Source organism: Typopeltis vanoorti, chromosome 22, assembly GCF_054136105.1.
Source record: "Typopeltis vanoorti isolate ZY-2024b chromosome 22, IOZ_Tvanoo_1.0, whole genome shotgun sequence".
Classification (NCBI taxonomy): domain Eukaryota; kingdom Metazoa; phylum Arthropoda; class Arachnida; order Uropygi; family Thelyphonidae; genus Typopeltis; species Typopeltis vanoorti.
The window spans coordinates 33,560,772-33,583,487 of record NC_143570.1 but is presented as its reverse complement, the minus strand read 5'-3'; the positions used below and the strand labels follow the sequence as shown (position 1 = coordinate 33,583,487).

General features: G+C 36.3%; 1 protein-coding gene across 3 annotated transcripts in view; it reads right to left on the bottom strand.

Moving 5' to 3' along the window:
• The window catches only part of Acat1 (Acetyl-CoA acetyltransferase 1), a 159,551-nt gene that overhangs the window by 7,765 nt on the left and 129,070 nt on the right, over positions 1–22,716 (bottom strand). For all 3 annotated transcript variants that reach the window (XM_090411742.1, XM_090411740.1, XM_090411741.1), the window contains 2 exons: positions 11,901–11,965; positions 1,469–1,626 (listed from right to left, as the gene is read on the bottom strand). In XM_090411742.1, coding sequence (XP_090267868.1) covers positions 1,469–1,626; positions 11,901–11,965 — 223 coding nt within the window. The remainder of the gene's footprint in view (positions 1–1,468; positions 1,627–11,900; positions 11,966–22,716) is intronic.

Sequence of the window (22,716 nt, the reverse complement as noted above, 5' to 3'; positions counted from 1 at the left end):
AAAGTTTGAAACACACTGTTCTTAGGTACTTTAATTACATCAGGCCATTCAGATATTTGGTTTTCTTCTGGGTCTTTTTCCTGCCATTAAAAAATTATTTTAGTAATCTTTCCTCTTCCAATCTGTTTAACTAACTATACTACTTAATATTAGCTGTGCTCACATATTTCTGAATGCTAAGGATGTCAAGTTCTTTCCTAATATCTTCATTTTTAATATTATTCTGCCATTCATTCCTCTAATTTTTCTCAGAACTCTCATATCTGTGATCTTGTCTTAGATCAACTGTTTTATTAGCAACTTAACTCTCATATCCATGTTTTTGTAGCATTTATATCAGGGTTCCAAGGAATACCCAGAAAAACATTTCCCATACCATAATGAAATCAAAGAGTAATGCAATCTAAGAGTATTTCCCATACATAATGCAATCTAAAATGCCTTCTGCATTTTTTATCATCAGTGATAATATCAGGATTGATTCCACTTTTCAGGCTTTTGCCAAATCCTGCACCTATTATCCACATGGCATAGCTGAAAATGAGATTTATCTGAAAAGGCATCTTTTATCCACTTTTCAATGGTTCCATGATATCTCTTAGATGCACATTGTAAACAGTCATCAATAAATAGTCATAAGCATGAAGATTCATATGGGGAAGGGATGCATTAGTTTGTGGTCTGGAAAACACCATCATTCATCCTTTGGTTACATTCCGTGGTCAGCCATTCCATAGTTTTTCATCTACAAGGCTTGCACAAGGCAGAACCACTTGTATCCACCATGAGCATTGACAGTGTGGGCACTCACCACTGGCTGAGAGACTGCTGCTGCTCTGTCCAGTATTATCTTTCCACTCTTAGATTACCTTAACTAAAGGATTGTGCAAACAATCTACAATACTGGTGGTTTCCTAGATACTACTACCTTTCGACTGGTACCCTATCGATCAATCCATTTTTGACTTGTTAACAAAATTAAATGAATGATTAAATACTTGACAATTAGTTCCTGTTTCCATGAATTTCTGAAAGTGCACTTAAGAAGCTATTGCATGCTAGCATTTTGTTTCAAATAATTAATGCATCACAATCCAGAAAATCTGAGAAGTACTGAAATATTAAAAAAAAAAAAATCTAGTAATAACAAAAACTATTAATACTTAAGGATGTTTCCATTGCTAGTGTGCCACATATAATAAATCTTATATGCAGATAAGAAATCCTTACTGGAATTCAGAGAGAACATGAGAGAACAGGAACTTTATTAAACCTTTTACAAGTAGAACTAAATTAGAGTTAGCCAAACATAAAACATGTCAGATTATGGAACAGAACTGAAAACTATCCTGCACAGCACTACACCAACTACATGAATCAAAGATAAAGATGGCAATTAAGATGGATCTAATTTAAAAAAGTATAAAAGAGTAAGAGTGGACATAAAAATAATTATGTTGATACTTACCCTATCGGATGTCCAAGACTAACAGCACCTCCATGGATATTGACTTTTGAGGAATCTAAATCAAGGTGTTTAATGTTAGCTAACACAACTACACTAAAGGCTTCATTTATCTCCCACATGGCAATGTCCTCCTTCTTGATACCAGTATATTGTAATACCTAATAAGCAATTATTTAAACAAATCCAAAATGATTTACTAATAAAAATTTGTTTTTTGATTGGAAGCATTAGTACACTTACTGTCTAAATTTATATATATATATTTTTTAAAAAACACAACACTTATTTTTTTACAACTTAATATACTATTTAATTTAATTGACATGCGAATCAAATATTACTTGATCATAAAAATAACTAATATTCTAATCTTACAGAGAATAATTTCATCACTGATTTCCTAACAATCAGGATATTAATATCATGCAGCATTCTTTGAAGTAAGCAGAATGCAAAGAATAAAAAACAATAACAACAAGTTGTGAGAACCCTTAAGTGTTCAATCCAGAGATAAAGTTTTAGTCTATACTATACTACGAAATTCTTTGGTATAAATATGTTATTGTCAAATAACATATTCTATTCTCTATCTCTATTCTCTATATCAATAGATTTGGTTTCATAACACATACATCAGCATTTGTGATGTGCCCGTTATTGATATTATTATTATTGTCAAAATAAAACAAACCATTTGAAAATTGATGTACTTACCAGAACCTTATTAAAATCAAGTGTTGTGTTTTGTAAATACATTCCCATCATGCTAAGGAGATAACATGTCAGCCATTATATGTAACTTCTTGCTTGCCATTTTACATGGAGTGCGCATGTTCGCAAATGAATTTGATGGGTGAGTGACAGCAGACAGAGAGAGCATTCGGTATCGAGGTAACAGGAAAAAAACAACAGCTAATGGAAGTTTAAGAATGCAGAATGGGAAAATTTTGTTGTTAGATAAAGTTTTTATGTTTTTTCATGACAGTTAGAAGAATATTAATAGAAGATTCCAAAAAGGAATCATAGAACTGTGTCTTTAAACTGGTGGAGTTAAGACTGTCAGCAAGTATTTAAAAATAAAAGAAGATATTGCAGTCGATGTTCTAACTGAATGTTTGAGGAAACGCATTGGAAAGTTTCATCTGTCTTAAGGATGTTGAATCTATTGTTATTTCTACTGGTAAAGGCGATGGAATTAGCTCAACTTAGATGTGTTTATAAAGTAGCATAAGTAATTTTTTCCCCTCTGGTATAGTGAATTGTGCATCGAACAGAACTGCAAGACATAAGAGTATTTATACTTCATTGAGGAATTGTATTGTATACTACATAAGAGTGATAAAAAAAATCTTATGGAAAAGAAGAAATGTTTATATTTTCAGAAAAGACCCTAACAAAGAAACTGACCACAAATTTTTGTTATTGTGAAAGAAAGTGTTTAGTCTGGTAGGCGTGATTAAGTATATGTTAAACAATCCAGTAACAGAATGAATCAGAGAATGGATGATTTTAATATTTTTGGATAAGAAAATCTCTTAAGTGTAGATTTATTTTAGAAGGCCTTGGATCCAGTGTTTTGTAGTTATGTAATTTTACTTAAAGTGTATATATTGTTTTAGTTTTAAATTAAATGTGTATATTTTTTGTATTTGGGCCATTCGGGCAGAATTGAGGTAAAAAACAGATGATCCGAGTAATAGTTAATTAAGGCAACGTGGAGAGCTTGCAGGACAATTTAAATAGGCTATCAGTATGAGCAAAAGTTAATGGGCGTTGTCGGTTGAATGTCGAAAAATGTAAAGTTATGCATTTTGGAATAAATAGTTTACAAGCTGTGTATCACATTGATGGCACTGTACTCCAGCAAATAGCTGAAGCTAGAGAATTAGGGGTAGCAGTAGACAGAGAGTTAAAGTTTAGAGGACATATGGCTAATGTAGCCCATAAGATTACTTGGCTATTGAAGAACATATTAACAAGTAGAGATAAGGAAGTTGTTATTCCTCTTTATTAGGCATTTGTATGCCAACATCTGGATTACTGTGCTGAAGTCTGGTCCCCTGGATTTCTTGGGGGTAAGTAAGTGGAGGAGAGAATTCAGAGGCAAGTGACCAAGATAGTGAGTGGCCTATGGAATGTTCCCTATGAGGATAGATTAAAGGTGTGCGTGTGTGGATTGCAGAAGTTGGTTGATGGCAGAAAATGAGGGAATATGATAGAAACTTAAATGTTTCTATCATATTCCTTCTTTTTCTGCTATATGATAGAAACATTTAAGTTGCTTAAAGGGTTTTATAGGATAGATGCAGGAGAAATGTTTCAGCACTTAGCTAGAGCAACCATAACAAGGGATCATCCCTGGAATTTGAATAAAGGTGTGGTTAGTTGGGGTGTGAGGACTAGATTTTTTGTTTGGAGAGTGGTGAATGAACGGAATAGGTTGCCACAGTCAGTTGTGAGTGTTTTGCCTTTTATTGGGTTCAAGGAGAGGTATGATAGATTGGGTTTCCCGCAATGAGTCTTCAGATTCCACGGAGGTACTCATATGCTATATATCTCCTTCTTCTCCCATAATCCTAAATGAACCGTTGGGTCATTCATGGCTGGTAGGTGATACTCTTTGCTTGCCTCCTCCAGTCGTCTCGGTCTCTTGTTCTTGATGTCAGTTGAGAAAGGGAGGAATTTGTCCATTTTTTGATGTTATCAGTCCATTTTAATCGAGGTCGGTCCCAAACCCTTGATCCCAGAACGATTCCTTCTAGGGTTTGCTTTGGAATGCCATTAGCCCTCTCCACATGTCCGAACCATTTCATCTGTCTTCTTCTGATGACTGTCAGAATATTTTCCCCTTTTCTCCCATCTATTGAGTCAATCAGTTTTCGGACATTTTCATTGGTTTCGCGAGTGGTATAGGGAATTCTCAAAAGTCTTCTGTAAGTTTTCATTTCAAAAGACAGGAGTCTCCTCTCATCTTCCTTCAATAAAGTCCAGGCCTCACAACCATACAAAAGGACAGAATTCACCAAGGTGTCAATTAGTCTTAGTCTGGTTGTGATTGCTATTCTGTTATCTCCCCACAATGGTTTTAACTTCTGTAGGGCCACGGTTGCATTAGCAATTCGGTATTTAATGTCGGTTTTTAAACGACCATCTTGACTCAACGTGCTTCCTAGATAAGCGAACTTCTTTACATTCTCAATTTGCTTATTGCCAATTTGTATCTTTAAGAATTCACTGTCTGATTATGAGGTTATCATTGTTTTTGTTTTTTGTAGGTTTATGTATAATCCATATTTTTTTAATGTTCCGAAAACACGGTTGGTTATCTCTTGTAATTCTTCTTCACTTTCTGCCAGAAGATCGATATTGTCAGCGAAACGTAAGTTATTTATTCTTAGTCCGCCAACTACTATTCCAGTGTCATATTCATAAAGAGCTTCATCTATGACATATTCCAGAAAACAATCAAAAAGAAGAGGGGACAAGATGCATCCCTGTCTTACCCCTCGTTCTGCCCAGAACGGTTCACTGCTGTAATTTTTAATTTCAATTCTCATATCAGATGAGGAATAAAGAGATTTAATAATCCTAATGATTTTGTTGTCAATACCATAATGGTCTAAAATTTTCCATAATGCCTCGTGCCATATTGAGTCAAAGGCTTTTTGAAGATCTAAGAACTTGTGACAGATTATTTTGTTATGTTCTATGTATTTTTCGCCTAGTATGTGTATTGTAAAAATATGGTCGATTGTACTTCTGGACTTCCGGAAACCTGCTTGTTCATCTGATAGTCTGCTTTCTATTTTCTTTTCGATTCTTGACAATAGTATTTTTAACAGGATTTTACTTGGATGACTAATAAGGCTTATTGTTCTATAGTTGCTATTTATTGCTGTTTCCCTTTTTAGGGATAGGTACAAGGACAGAAGTCTGCCAATCAGAAGGCCAAGTCTCTGTGTTCCATACGTCCTGGAATAAATTTAGCAAGGTATCTATGATGATGTCACCTCCTTCGCGTATCAGTTCCACTGTGACACCATCACTTCCCGGTGATTTTCCAATTTTTGAGGAGCTAAATGCTATATATACTCATATTTTATTATTATCATACAATAATAAAAATAAAAATTAGTAGTCCAAACACTAAATTAGCTGTATACAAGATGGTGTTCAAACCAATTTTAACTTATGGACCTGAGAGCTGGGTTAGAAATAAAAACACTTGATCAAAGACTAGAGACCACAGATATGAGAGTCCTGAGAAAGATTAGAGGCGTGAACAGATGGTATCAATGGCAATATCATATTAAAAATGAGGATATTAGGAAAGAACTTGACATTGTCAGCATCCAGGAATGCATTAGCAGAGCTAATCTCAGGTGATATGGTCACTTAAACAGAATGGACGAGGAAAGATTAGCAAAAGAAGTATTCTCCTCCAGATTGGCAGGAAAATGACCCAGAGGAAGACCAAGATATAGGTGGATTAACACAGTAAAAAGTGCCTTAGAAGACAGAAATATAAGATCTAACAATTTTGGAGTCTTGACAGATAACAGATTGATCTGGAGGAAAATTATTGATAGGAAGTTAGTAATTATGTAAGTTTTTCATATGGTCTATCATAATATCCCGTACACCCCTTGAGGGTACATGTCAGGAATTTGATGATGACAGACAGCTGTAATCCTGCCACCTTGTCATATGCCTTTTCCAGATATATTCCCATGATTTCTCAACTGTTTGTTTTGAAAAAGTCAAAATCTGATCCTGACAACCCTTATCAACAGTGCCAAGTTATTTGCTAATATGTTCACTGGCCTAATTTTTCACAGAACTCACAGATCAGTGGGTCTCCAGTCTTTAATGAATTGTTTTATTTTAAACACTCTCTCAGAGCCATCAGTTAAAATTAGTTTGAACACAGTATTGCATATAGGTAGTTTAGCCTTTTGCCCAATTTCTCTCTTATTCCATATAAATATATGAACTCTCTACTATACAGGCTTTGTTAATTCTGTTGTCTATTTAATGTGCTTCCCTATAAACTGTGCCATCAGGAGGCATATGGTTGTAGGAATTTGTTCGGAGAGCCTCAATTGGTGTTAATTATATTTAAGTTAAATATTTTATTTTCAGTATAGTTAATATAGTCTTTTTGCATGGTAAGTTGTGTAGCACAGCATATGGCACCTATGTGAAACAGAACAATGGTGTCCAAGGTATCATTGTTTAAAGAATTCAACCAAAGGGATTATGTGCAGTGCAATGCCTGTGAGATTACCAAAAGAAAATGGAATTTGGTTTGAAAGTGATAGTGGTGGAAAAGTGTGCCAAAAATGCTCTGAAAGCAAAAGTGCCGGTCAGGTCACAAGATTGAACAGGTAGATGGAACAGAGAATATTCGTGAAAATGTCTGATGGTGTAATAGTAGACAGAATTGAAACAGGCGGTAAAAGTTATGCAACTGAGAGAGATAGAGAGAGAGAGGGCAAAAGTGTTGATCAAAAGAATAGTAGTATGATGGATGTAAAGAATGGAGTTGGCTGTAATGAGGAAGATAACTCAGTTATGCAGAAACATCTAAGAAAGTGGTCAGATGATATCAGAAAGAAAGAAAGAAAAATGCGAGAAAAGAAAAATGAATGCTCGACTAAGAGAGAAGGAAAAATCAAGGAGCGAGTCTTGTACAGCTTTTCTATTATAAGAGGTGTGATTGGCGAGAGATTGACAAAATTCTGCTTCTCAGGTGCAAAAATTAATGATGTTAGTGAGGCTATTAGAGTGCAAAAGAGTAAAGTGAAAGAGTTAATCATTTTGGCTGAAACAAATGATTTGAAAGGGAAAAAGTATGGCATGAGGGAGGACACGAAAGAATTACTGGAAGTAGCAAATGAAAAGGGTAAGAAAGTTAAGATAGTGAGTCGGTTGCCACAGTATGACTGAGTAGAGTTGAGAAGGAGGAATAATGTGAAGTTTGTAGATGTGTGCAATGAATTTGGTGTTCAGAGTCTGGAAAATGTGTCGTTAAATGAAGAGAAATCAGATGTGCAAAATCAGGGAAACTAGAGCTTTTAGGGAGGAAGTGATGAGTGGATATGCAGATATCAGTAAGGCAGTTGAGTGTAAGAATATTCATAAACTACCTAAGTTAATACCACTGGTAACAAACCAGAATGGGATAGTTGGTATAAAGCATCAGGATAGTGGAAGGCCTAAGGGGCTTTTGCACTTAATGTACACTAATGCCAGGAGCATCACGAACAGGGGGTGGAGAGTTTTTGGCATTGGTTAGTTCATCTTGGCCAAAGGTTATTGACATTAGTGAGACATGGCTGACAGAAGATGATAAAGTTAGTAGGATAGATCATGAAGTGCATGGTTATTGCAGATAAATTTATGTGTTGGTTACACGACTTTAAATTTTTCAGGAAATGACAACGTATACTAAAATATTAATTGAAAAATTTAATCAATACCTTCCTATATTTTGGCAATGTTACACTGTCATCTTTTGGGAACATAAAAACTATGATAAGTGAATGCAGGCACTAATAATGAGTAAATGAGGCTGAAGAAGCAACTGGCATTGATCCTAGAATCATAAAGGTGTCCAATAGCAGGCTAAATTAGGTTGTCTTGGCTGTTGGGATGATGTTCTAAGGATGCAAGCTTCCCAAATTTGGAGCAGTCTCATGCACCCAAATTTGGGTGCATGAGACTGCATGTTGAGATTTGGGAATTTTTTAGAGCTGAGGCCGATTCCAGAAACAATCTTTCATATTTATATTTGCTACGGTGTATTAAAGTGGCATTCTTCCAGCGTATTCTGCAGTGGGTATCTAGTGCATGGTCTGCAAGTCCTGAGTAGCTGTATTGATGAAATACACCAATACAGTCACTCAGGACTCTAGGACCAATGTCAGTTGCCTTCTTCAGTCTTGCTTGTTGTTAGTGCCTGCGTGCACTTATCATAGTTTTTATGTTCCCAGAAGATGGCAGTGTAACATTACTGAAATACAGGAAGGTATTGATTAAAAGTTCAACTGCAGGCCAGTAAAAATAGCACATCTGAGACTATTGGTGTGAGATAGAGGCTAGCAGAAAAAAAATATACAATTGGATGCTTCTATAGACCATGGGAGGGAAAAGATGATGGGGATAGTGTGCATCAGCAAATAAGCACAATGAATGGATTGTGGGTAATTATTATGGGTGATTTCAACTATGGGAACATAGATTAAGAGGAGAGGACACGTGGGAGGAATGAAATGGAATTTATGCAGTTACTGAGGAATAATTACCTGAGATAGCATGTGATGGAATATAGGGCTTTGAGAATGCTAAATCTAATAACTGATCTAAAAATTTGTTTATAACCAATATGACACGTTACCACCAATCAGTAAGAGTGATCACATGAGCTTGATGTGGGAATGCTAAATGTGTGGAATTTTCAGTTAAGGGGGGGGGTTATATGTGGAATTACAAGGCTGATAAGTATGACAAGCTTTGGAAATTGCTGGAATCAGTGTCATGGCATATGAAACAGCAAGGGTTGGATGTTGATACTGACTAGTGTTGGATTCTGAATGAAAAGAAATTAAAGTTATTGAAATTTCTTTCAGAATCCAACATGATCTTCCATATCATAAGCAAGACTTGTAAATATTGTTTATTGTTTGTCTCTTGCTTAAACTGTATTACTCATATAATTGCCATCTTTTGTTTATTACTAAATGATGTCGTGATCTTATGTAACTATAATATTTTTTTATTTTTCATTACTGTATGTAAAGGTATAATCTTATGTAATGCTTCTGTTTATGTTTTGTTTTGGCTGTTGTCTTGGAGATGGAGTTAAAATTAGAAAGCGTGAGCTATGGTATTCGACGGGATAAAGAATTAATATGAGCTGAAGTGTGAGAACAAGTTTTGGCAGGAAGAAGAGTGGAGGTATATAAGAGAAAGCAAAAGTAAACAAGGAGCACTCAGGGCAGAACCACTCATGACAGCATAGAGAAGAGAGAGAGGGAAAAGCATTCACAGCAGTGTGGAGAAGTGGGAAGGAGGGAGCACTCATGGCAGCACGGAGTAATGTAAGGGGCTGCAGTATCAGCGATTGTAATGCTGTAATTAAATTAAGAAGGGGCCGGGAAATGAGTTTATAGGCAGCACGGAGTAAAGTAAGGGAATGCAGTAATAAGAATTACAGTGCTGTAATAGGATTAGTAAAGGACCGGGAGATTAACAGGCAATTCAGAATAATTCCACTGAGTTCTAGAATTACTTCGTATTCCAAAGTCGTTTAAAGAAGGATTGTGCAAAGTTGAATTTGTTGTATAGAAGTAAACATGGAATAAGTATTCTGCCTTATTGCAAGTGCATGAAGATTTGTGAGGCACGATGATTAATAATTCAGTTATCATTTGAGAAGATTTCTTTTGAATAGTGTTGCTTCAGAGTGATAAGTGAATATAGTTTTAAAATGTGCCTACTGTGAATCTGGTGTGCAAAGGATTTAACCTGGTAAGAACAATCCTATTTTATTGTATTTCTGAGTGAAGATGTAAGAGTTGACTCCTCCTGTTGTATCCCTACATTAACTGTGGCGTTTTGCTGAGATTTGCCGAAGTGGCGTTATGCTGAGACTAGCCGAAGTTAGAAGCTTGAAAGTATTTCCCCCTTGAAGTAATAACTACCGCCATTAATGAATTTAGAGTTTGTTAACTGAGTGATAACAAGTGAAGATATAAGAGTTAGCTCCTCATGTTGTATCCCTATATTAACTGTGGCATTTTGCTGAGATTAGCCGTAATCTCAGCAGAAAAATAAAAAATTAACCACAGAAGCTTGAAAGTGCCCCCCCCCCCCCCGAAGTGATAACTGCCTCGTTACAGAAATTAAATGTTAGCTCCGTCTATTATATCCCAACATTAACTGTGGCATTTTGCTGAGATTAGCCGCAGTTAGCCTTAGCTTTATCAGCAAAGGTGCTGATAAAGCTAAGGCTACAAATAATAGTCCAATCTGTATACCTGGAATTGAAAGTCAAGATATTGAAGAGGACAGTGAGAGCTAGGATACAAAAGTGGGTTGATAACAGTGGTATTCTCTGTGCTTGTCAGCATAGATTTGATAAAGGGAGATCATGTTTTTTACCAACTTGCTTATGTACTCAAGCTTGCTTATGGAATCAAGATGTTGTGGCCTTACAGAGGAACTTGAATAGATTGCATTAGTGGACAGCAGTCTGTAACACTTCAATGTTGCAGAGAGTAAAGTTCTGAAATTTGGTAGGCAACAATGTGATGCAAAGTGGTGGAGAAATTTTACAGGAATTTGAGGAGACATGAGACCTTGGAATAGAGATGGACAAGCATCTGAGGCTCAACGGTCACATTGCACAAGTTGTGAAGTCACCACATCAGATTATGGCAATGATGCACAGGACACTAATATGCAGAAATAGAACAGTTCTGGTTACATTATATAAGGCCCTTGAATAGGCCTCTTTTTTGGTCCCTTAGTTTTCATGGTGATGAGGATATACTGAAAAGGATGCAGAGAAGACTTAAAATGGTAATTTGGGATGCAGGATATGAAAACAGATTGAGAGCAATGCAGTTTGCAAAGCCTTTTGAAAGGAGGAAGAAAGGGGATATGATTGCAACATCCAAGTTGGTAAAGGACTGTTATTGTAAATGTGGAAGAAATTATTCATAGAAATGAAGGAGTTAGAACAAGGATACATCTCTGGAAGCTGTATAAAGAGGATATGATCTTTGCATTGGGAGTGGAATGCATTGCCTGACATTGTGGTGAATGCAGATACATTGAATGAGTTTAAAGCATAGTTTAATGTGTTTTGTGTGTAAAAGCATATACCCCCCACCCCACCATGATGACTCATGGAGGTCTCGTATTTGTAATAATAATAACAATTTTTATTATTACAAATTTTGCACTGCACAACACAGTATCTTATGAAATTCTTTGGTAATTTTTCCAATCATTGCAATGCGTACAGGTAATGTTTTTTTCCATTCATGATGGCAACATCAAAAGAATGGAGAGAAGAATATTACATTGCCTTTGAACATCATTTTTGTGCATGTTCTGTATCTGATAGATACTTAACATATCATTTGCATCAGAATTATCTTGTAACTTTCTGCTTTTATATTTTTTGTTTGTGTTTCTAATGAGATTTCACAAAGAGTATAACTGGAGAAAACTTCAAGGATAAATGTTAATCTAAATTATACATAAATCTGGGTTTATATTTTTTTCCAATTCTAATTTAAATAATCATTTAAAAACTTTTAATAAGCAGTTTTTCAGCTCACTTTTAATTTTTCAGCCATTGCACTTTTTAATTAATATTTTCACAAGCAGTAGCATTTCAAGTTCAATTAATTTTTCATACCTTCGGTATTGCAAATGCAGGGGCAATCGAAAACTCAATAGGTTCTACAGCAGCATCAGCAAAACCTATCAGCAGATATAAAAAAATTCATTTATAAATGAAACAAAGTACTATAATAGTACTTCTTTCTTTTATATATATATATATTTATGTAATCTATTTATAATATATTTATATATATTATATATACTATTGATAATATAATATATATCATATTATCAATTCTAATTATTATTATTAAGTGAGACTGCAAGGAACTCATTGCATGACACACACACACAAGAGGTGTGACAATTTAATTTCCCGAATGCACCTGTAAAAAAAACTACGTTTGGAACTATATATTAGTGGCTACTGTTGCCTTCAAAGTAATCCCCTTGTACATTTATACACTGGTTTAGACGGTGTTCCCATTTTTGGAAACAGGCCTGGAACTCTTTCTGGAATACTCGAGTTCCTTTATCACATTATATCAATGATGTAAGAAAATCTTCGTCCTTTTAGCGCAGTCTTTAATGTTGGAAACAGCCAGAAATCACAGGGAGCTAAGTCGAGTGAATAAGCAGGATGACCTAATTCGGTAATAGATTCGTTGGAGAGAAACTCTTTAACAATGAGTGCACTATGGATTGGTGCATTGTTGTGATGGATGATCCACATGTCAGGCCACGATTTAGGTCTTTTTCTCTGAACAGAAACTTGTAATCTTTTCAGCACTTCTAAATAGCATTGTTGGTTGACTTTTTGTCTCTGTTCAATGAATTCATAGTGATCCCCTTGTGATCAAAGAAACACACAAGCATGGTCTTGAACTATGAACATGACGTACATGCTTTTTTCACATCTGGCGTTTTGTTTCGGGATCGTACTGGAAGCACCAGGTTTCATCACCCATAATTACTCTTAGAAACATGTGCTTATTTGCAGAAAGATCAGTTGCAACTTGAAGTTGGCACCGCTTCTGTTTGCCCATCAAGATCCGAGGCACAAACTTCACAGAAATCTTTTGCGTACCCAATTCTTCAGTTAAAATTACCTGACTGTTTCTCGATTTATTTGTAATTCATCAGCCATTAATTGCACACTTAATCGTTTGTTAGACCGTACCAAATCTCACACTCTGTTCACATTTGTGTACATTATTTTTGTTTTTGGCTGCTCACTTCTGGGGTTGCCATTCACATCTCGTCCACCTCTGAATCTCTTATGCCACTCAAAGACACTTGACCTTTTCAGAGCATCCATACCATATGCAACTTTCAACAGCTCCAACATTTCAGTACCAGTTTTGCCAATTTTCACACAAAATTTTATGTTAACATGCTGCTCCAAATTTCGCACACATTTTTAAACCAAAGTTTACATGCAGATCTCTATTGTTTTTGTGATAGCTAACTAGCAAATGGCTCTATCGGCTTGAGGTTTATGCATGCATTAGTTAAAAACATGTACAAAGACTATTACTCACGTGACTCCAACCAAATCACCATATGAGCAACATTACATGGCTGTTCCAGGAATTAAATTGTCACACCTCATATACATATATACACTGCATGAGCATAACTTTTCTTGAATTCATTCATACTACCTGCACGCATAATAAGTTTGGTTTAATCCTTTATCCAAGTGTGAGCAAACAAAGTTTGCGCCTGAAAGTATCTTCAGGACTGGGGTAAAGTAGTGCAACATCAGGCAGAGAACGCTCTCATCACTCCTATCTCAGTATTTCCCATAATGCAAAGCACATCTCCTTGCGGATATGTGTAATGCTATGCATTAAGGCAAGGGCCACTACCCATACCGGTTTCAACCTTTATTGAGGTCTCGTCAGTGGGAGCCAGGCCCAGTAGTGGAGATACAAAGGCAGAAGCAATGAGAGGTCATCCTAACCTATAGGAGTTGCCAAAGGGTGTGCCACCTTTCACTTGGTTAGACTATAATAAGTTTAGTTTAATCCTTTATCCAAGTGTGAGCAAATAAAGTTACTGCACTGCCTTACCCCAGTCCTGAAGATACTTTCAGGCGCAAACTTTGTTTGCTCACACTTGGATAAAGGATTAAACTAAACTTATTATAGTCTAACCAAGTGAAAAATAAACTCTCTACCTGCACACATGATTCTCCATAGGCAATCCATTCTAATTACACACCACTCAATGAGAGAAAATGAATGCAGTGAAGAAGAGGCTCTTTCGCCTCTTTTTCACTGCATTCCATTCAAGTTCCATGGATGTCCTCACATCACTCTATAAAATGAATAATCCCATCTACTGGTATCCTGTATGACCCCCCCCCCCCAAGAAGTTAGCAAGTTGCAATCATATCTCCCCTCTTTCTCCTGTTTGCTAGTGTTTGCAGTTCACAAATTCTAAATTAGACTTCATAATCTGTAATCTTTAACACTCTCCACTGCATCAGCATCATCCCAGAAACTAAGAGAACAAACTTGTAGACAATAGTCCATTTGAGGTCATATCAAGGCCTTGAGAAGAAGTGAAATAACTTCTTTATTCTAACATATTAAGGCTTGTTTCAGCATTGTAATTATCCTCTGAGTTCTATTTGGAATACTGCCATTGAACTTCAACTTTCTGTCTACAAAAACTCCAAAATTCATAACCTGGTCAGTTCATTCTGGAAAAATTCCACCAATATAATAAACCAGATATATTATTACACCAAAGTGCATAATTTTACATTTACAAACATTGAAATGAAAGAAGGTGTGCTTAAGGGTCAAAGCTGTATAACTGAGAGGAGACCTCCACATAGCCTTTAAAGGAATGCGGAGAACCGACCAGGGCGTCTGACCTAATGTCCAATCCTCACCTTCTCGTGGTGCACCCTGTTGGTTATCTACTTTGATACTGAACGAACGAGGATAGGCTGGCAATTTGGGATTTAGCCGACCAAATTGTATTCTTATTGGTTAAACCAAAATAAAAAATGATGGTACAACATGACAAAATTTCATGCCAGCTGGGACGTCGCCCGGTTAAACAAGAACCCCGTTGTTTTCGCCAGGGAACCAGGGCAAACAGCGAAAAGTCAGCTACTGGAACAAATCTGAAAACAAACCCCAACTCAACATCACCAGAGTTAAAGATCGGTACTATCAACGTAAGAAGCCTGAATGGCAAAGAAATGGAGCTAGCTGAGGAATTAGATAAGTACCAGATCGACATAATAGGGGTGACTGAAACAAAAAAGACCAAAACTGGTGAGATCTTTCTGAGCAATAAATACAAAATGTTATATTCAGGCAATAACAATCAAGGAAAAGAAGGAGTAGCCATAGTATTCAACACAAAATATGAGGCTAATCTTCTTGAATGGCAGTCAGTCTCAAGTAGAGTAATGTGGGCAAATATCAGAATGGGGAACTGGACAATGAGACTTATTTGTGCCTATGGTCCCACAAAAGGTTCTACTAAGGTAGAAGTGGAGGAATTTTTTGAGGCTTTAGAAAAAGCAACTGACACAATGAAAAAGGAAAAGTTGGTCCTTGTTGGGGATCTAAATAGTAGAGTAGGAAATGATTGTGAGACATACAAAAATATTTTGGGAAAATTTGGAGAAAAGAGCAAACCTAATAATAATGGCAAATATCTGTTGGATTTCTGCTCAGGACATGGACTGGTTATTACTAACACCATGTTCCAACATAAAAATGTGCACAAATTCACATGGAGAGAAGAGGCTAGGAATAAGAAAAGTCTCATTGACTATGTTATTGTTGATAGTGATATTTTCTCCCTGGTGCAGGACACCAGAGTGTACAGAGGATTTGAAATTGGAAGTGATCACTATTTAGTCTTGAGCAGGATAAAATTGAATTTCATATTGAAAAGAATAACATGTAAGAAAGTTTTAAAGCGAATAAAAGTTGAGCAGCTCTCAGATGTAAACTGTAGACTAAAATACAGAAATATTATTGAAAAGAAAATGAAAGAGTTTGAGAACAGGAATCAAACCTTGGAGATTCAGTGGCAAACTCTGAAGGAAACATTGATTGATTCTGCCAGAAAGGCATGTGGTGAGGTTGTGTGCAAAGATAAAAAAATCAGAACTCCCTGGTGGACACAGGAAGGTAAAGAGGCAGTGAAGGAAAAGAAGAAAGCATATCAAAAGTTCCTGGCAAAGAAGTCAACTTTTACTCTTACAGAATACAGAGACAAATGTAAGAAAGCTAAACAGTGTGTAAAACTAGCTAAACAAAAGTCATGGGAGGACTTTGGCAAGAATATAGAAAATAAATATCAAGAAGGTGGCAAAATATTCTGGAGGTTGTTGAAGAAGCTTAGGAATGGAGGAAAGAGTGCTGTAAAAGGAATTAGAAATGATAAAGGTGAAATGAAAACAGGAGAAAAAGATATCCTTGAAGTATGGAGTAATTACTTTGAAAAACTGCTAAATGAAACAAGCAGTGATGACAGCACAGTGATAAAAAACACTGACCAGGCATGCAGTCAGGAATACATATCCATACTTGAAGTAGAAAAAGCCATCAAAGGCTTGAAATGTGGAAAGGCAGCAGGAGTAGATGATATTCAACCAGAAATGCTGAAGTATGGTGGTATAAGAGTCTTACAGTGGCTGCACTGCATAGTTCAGAAAGCCTGGACAGAGGGACGAATTCCCGATGATTGGAGTAGAGCTCTCATAGTACCCATATATAAAAAGGGAAATAAAACTGAATGTGAGAATTACAGAGGTATTTCCCTACTGAGTGTTCCTGGCAAGATCTATGCAAGTATACTTGAGAAACGGTTGAGAAGAATTGTGGAAGAAAAGATTGGTGAAGAACAAGCTGGATTCAGGCCAAATAGAGGCTGTCAGGATCAGATCATCACTTTACGACAAATAGTCGAGAAAGCATGGGAATATAACAAAGATCTGTATTTAAGTTTTGTCGATTTGGAAAAGGCATATGACAAGGTGCCAAGAGAGAAGCTATTCAATATGCTGCAGTTATATGGTGTCAATGGGGCATTATATCAAGCAATACTTAGTCTTTATTTGAGTTGTGAGTCAGCAGTTAGAATTGAAGGAAGTACAGGAAGATGGTTTAATGTTAAATCTGGTGTGAGACAAGGATGTACATTATCCCCTCTGTTATTCATTATCTATATGGATCACATTATGAAGGAATGTGGTATTAAACCTGATATCAAAATTGGAGATGTTAATATCAGCTCTTTGCTTTATGCGGATGATGTTATACTTCTAAATAAATCCGCTACAAGTCTGCAAGATTCTCTGACTAAATTGAATAGCTGTTGTAATAGATATGGTATGAAGGTCAGCAATAAAAAGACAAAGACAATGAAAATAGGCAGAATCATTGAAAATGTCAACTGTGTTGTGAATGGTGAACCTGTGGAACAAGTAAAACATTTCAGCTACTTAGGCACAATTTTTACTGAAGATGGTAAACTAAATATAGAAATAGACAACAGAATCAGCAAATCTGGTATGGTGGGAAGTCAATTGAATATTCATATGGAATAAGAGAGAAATTAGTTGGAACACTAAATTAGCTGTATACAAGACAGTGTTCAAACCAGTTTTAACTTATGGATCTGAGAGCTGGGTCAGAAGTAAAACACTTGACCAAAGACTAGAGACCGCAGATATGAGAGTCATGAAAAAGATTATAGGCGTGAACAGATGGCATCAATGGCAATATCATATTAAAAATGAGGATATTAGGAAAGAACTTGACATTGTCAGCATCCAGGAATGCGTTAGCAGAGCTAATCTCAGATGGTATGGTCACTTAAATAGAATGGGAGAGGAAAGATTAGCAAAACAAGTGTTCTCTGCCAGGTTGGCAGGAAAACAACCCAGAGGAAGACCAAGATATAGGTGGATTGATATGGTACAAAGTGCCTTAGACGATAGAAATATAAGATCTGATAATGTTGGAATATTGACAAGTAACAGACTGATTTGGAGGAAAATTGTAGATAGGAAGTTAGTAATGATGAAATTTTTTCATGTAGTACTCTCATATCCTGTACACCCCTTGAGGGTACATGGCAGGAATTTGATGATGATGATGATGAAATGAAAGAAATTTTCACATGACCACAGATCCAACCAATTCACACCATTCTGCAAGTGCTGCCTGTCAGTTACATTCGTTCTCGCCCTGCCTGCTGCATTATTAGTAAACTGCTGTATGTCACCAGTCAAATCATTAACAATATGTCACTAATGTGAAAAATGAATAACAAGTTCACCACTGGTCCCCTTAAATCTTGCATACTCACATCCTTCATATACCAATTTCTGATGTGTCAATCGGCCATCCTCTTATTCACTAATAATTTATAATCCAACCCCACATTCTCCAATTTATTCAATAGTCTTCCATGCTATAACCTGTCAAAAGACTTAATGAAGTCTAAAAGTATAATGGCATATCCATCCTTCTTGTCAAACTCAATGATCATCATCATCAAATTCCTGCCATGTACCCTCAAGGGGTGTACAGGATATGATAGTACTAAATGAAAAAATTACATCATTACTAACTTCCTATCTATAATTTTTCTCCAAATCAGTCTACTACTTGTCAAGACTCCAACATTATCAGGTCTTATATTTCTATCGTCTAAGGCACTTTGTACCACATCAATCCACCTATATCTTGGTCTTCCTCTGGGTTGTTTTCCTGTCAACCTGGCAGAGAACACTTGTTTTGCTAATCTTTTCTCTCCCATTCTATTTAAGTGACCATACCACCTGAGATTAGCTCTGCTAATGCATTCCTAGATGCTGACAATGTCAAGTTCTTTCCTAATATCCTCGTTTTTAATATGATATTACCATTGTTGCCATCTGTTCACACCTCTAATCTTTCTCAGGACTCTCATATCTGCGGTCTCTAGTCTTTGGTCAAGTGTTTTACTTCTGACCCAGCTCTCAGATCCATAAGTTAAAACTGGTTTGAACACTGTCTTGTATACAGCTAATTTAGTGTTCCGACTAATTTCTCTCTTATTCCATATGAATTTATTCAATTGACTTCCCACCATACCAGCTTTGCTGGTTCTGTTGTCTATTTCCATATTTAATTTACCATCTTCACTAAAAATCGTGCCTAAGTAGCTGAAATGCTGAAATGTTTTACTTGTTACACAGGTTCACCATTCACAACACAGTTGACATTTTCAATGATTCTGCCTATTTTCATTGTCTTTGTCTTTTTACTGCTGACCTTCATACCATATCTATTATGACAGCTATTCAATTTAGTCAGAGAACCTTGCAGACTTGTAGCGGATTTATTTAGAAGTATAACATCATCCGCATAAAGCAAAGAGCTGACATTAACATCTCTAATTTTGATATCATGTTTAATACCACTTTCCTTCATAATGTGATCCATATAGATAATGAATAACAGAGGGGATAATGTACATCCTTGTCTCGCACCAGATTTAACATTAAACCATCTTCCTGTACTTCCTTCAATTCTAACTGCTGACTTACAAATCAAACTTACAGACTAAGTATTGCTTGATATAATGCCCCATTGACACCATATAACTGTAGCGTATCGAATAGCTTCTCTCTTGGCACCTTGTCATATGCCTTTTCCAAATCGACAAAACTTAAATACAGATCTTTGTTATATTCCCATGCTTTCTCGACTATTTGTCGCAAAGTGAAGATCTGATCCTGACAGCCTCTATTTGGCCTGAATCCAGCTTGTTCTTCCACAATTCTTCTCAACCGTTTCTCAAGTATACTTGCATAGATCTGGCCAAGAAAACTCAGTAGGGAAATACCTCTGTAATTCTCACATTTAGTTTTATTTCCCTTTTTATATATGGGTACTATGTGAGCTCTACTCCAATCATCGGGAATTCGCCCCTCTGTCCAGGCCTTCTGAACTATGCAGTGCAGCCACTGTAAGACTTTTATACCACCATACTTCAGCATTTCTGGTCGAATATCATATACTCCTGCTGTCTTTCCACATTTCAAGCCTTTGATGGCTTTTTCTACTTCAAGTATGGATATGTATTCCTGACTGCATGCCTGGTCAGTGTTTTTTACCACTGTGCTGTCATCACTGCTTGTTTCATTTAGCAGTTTTTCAAAGTAATTACTCCATACTTCAAGGATATCTTTTTCTCCCGTTTTCATGTCACCTTTATCATCTCTAACTCCTTTTACAGCACTCTTTCCTCCATTCCTAAGCTTCTTCAACAACCTCCAGAATATTTTGCCACCTTATTGATATTTATTTTCTATATTCTTGCCAAAGTCCTCCCATGACTTTTGTTTAGCTAGTTTTACACAGTGTTTAGCATTCTTGCATTTGTCTCTATATTCTCTAAGAGCACAAGCTGACTTATTTGACAGGAACTTTTGATATGCTTTCTTCTTTTCCTTCACTGCCTCTTTAACTTCCTGTGTCCACCAGGGAGTTCTGATTTTTTTTTATCCTTGCAGACAACCTCACCACATGCCTCTCTGGCAGAATCAATCAATGTTTTCTCCAGAGCTTGCCACTGAATCTCCAAGGTTTGATTCCTGCTCTCAAACTCTTTCATTTTTTCTTCAATAATCTTTCTGTATTTTAGCCTACAGTTCACATCTGAGAGCTGCTCAACTTTTATTCGCTTTAAAACTTTCTTACATGTTATTCTTTTCAATATGAAATTCAATTTTATCCTGCTCAAGACTAAATAGTGATCACTTCCAATTTCAAATCCTCTGTACACTCTGGTGTCCTGCACCAGGGAGGAAACATCACTATCAACAATAACATAGTCAATGAGACTTTTCTTATTCCTAGCCTCTTCTCTCCATGTGAATTTGTGCACATTTCTATGTTGGAACATGTTGTTAGTAATAACCAGTCCATGTCCTGAGCAGAAATCCAACAGATATCTGCCATTATTATTAGCTTTGCTCTTTTCTCCAAATTTTCCCAAAATATTTTTGTATGTCTCATAATCATTTCCTACTCTGCTATTTAGATCCCCAACAAGGACCAACTTTTCCTTTTTCATTGTGTCAGTTGCTTTTTCTAAAGCATCAAAAAATTCCTCCACTTCTACCTTAGTAGAACCTTCTGTGGGACCATAGGCACAAATAAGTCTCATTGTCCAGTTCCCCATTCTCATATTTGACCACATTACTCTACTTGAGACTGACTGCCATTCAAGAAGATTAGCCTCGTATTTTGTGTTGAATACTATGGCTACTCCTCCTTTTCCTTGATTGTCATTGCCTGAATATAACATTTTGTATTTATTGCTCAGAAAGATCTCACCAGTTTTGGTTTTTTTTGGTTCAGTCACCCCTATTATGTCGATCTGGTACTTATCTAATTCCTCAGCTAGCTCCATTTCTTTGCCATTCAGGCTTCTTACGTTGATAGTACCGATCCTTAACTCTGGTGATGTTGAGTTGGGGTTTGTTTTCAGATTTGTTCCAGTGGCTGACTTATCGCTGTTCGTCGAAACTGGCGAAAACAACAGGGGCCTTGTTTAACCAGGCGATGCCCCGGCCGACATGAAATTTTGTCATGTTGTACCATCATTTTTTTATTTTGATTTAACCAATAAGAATACAATTTGGTCGGCTAAATCCCAAATTGCCAGCCCATCCTCGTTTGTTCAGTATCCAAGTAGATACCCAACAGGGTGCACCACGAGAAGGTGAGGATTGGACATTAGGTCAGAAGCCCTGGTTGGTTCTCTGCATTCCTTTAAAGGCTATGTGGAGGTCTCCTCTCAGTGATACAGCTTTGACCCTTAATTTTATCATTTGATAGTATCATAATAAAAATGTATATAAATAATAAAATTTTATAATAGGCCTGGTCAAAGGCACAGTCAGTTTAGCAGAACATTCTTTAACATCCATGCTGATATTTCATCAGCACCTACAGATGAATTCTTATTCAGTTTGTGCAACAGCTCTAGCACCTCTTCCATCTGAGTTTTCTTCATCCATCGAAGAGGTAGCAGTGAGCTCAATGTTGAACACCAGGTAGCGTTTAGCAAAACTGGCACTTATTAGTTTAACAATCACTTCTGAATCTGTTCCACACACATATCTACATTTAGCAGAGGTATTCTTTCATATTCATTCTTTCTATTACTTGCAAAATAACAATGAATTCTTTTAAGTTTTATTTATCTAGCTGAGCGAGTTTCTTTTCATATTCAGACTTAACTTTCTGTAAAATAGTTGTCATTCTTCTGGCTTACTCATTACAATTTTTATAACTGACGTTATCTTTGCGCATGTATTCCTTCCACATCATCTTTTTCTTATGAATTTCTTGATGAATAATATTACACATCCACTTCACTTCTTCCCTATTTATTCTTCAATCTCTAGGGACATATTCCAATATTGCATTATTTACATATTTTTAAAATGTTTTCCATGCACTGCTGATATCTTTCCCATCTAGCAAACGATACAATGGGGCAGAACCTAGTATACTCAATTGATCATAATTTCATGCTTTGTAGTTCAACTTGTGACTTTTTCTGAATGGAACGTCCATAAACTTTCCAAGTCAGTAAAAGCATGCAAGATTGCTGTCATCAACCCAAGGCAGAAAAGTAGCAACATTACCTAAAACCCTCTCTGATACTATTAATCAGATCCAACACTCTTTGATCTAGAGTTCCTTTTGTCGTGTTTTTTGAGAAAGTTGTCTCACAACAGTTCAATAAATTCAGTTTAATTTTTCTCGTGAGATTTCACCACTACCCAATGTTCAGATACTTACTGAAAGGCTTAATGTTATTGATGACTCATAATAGTGCTTCAG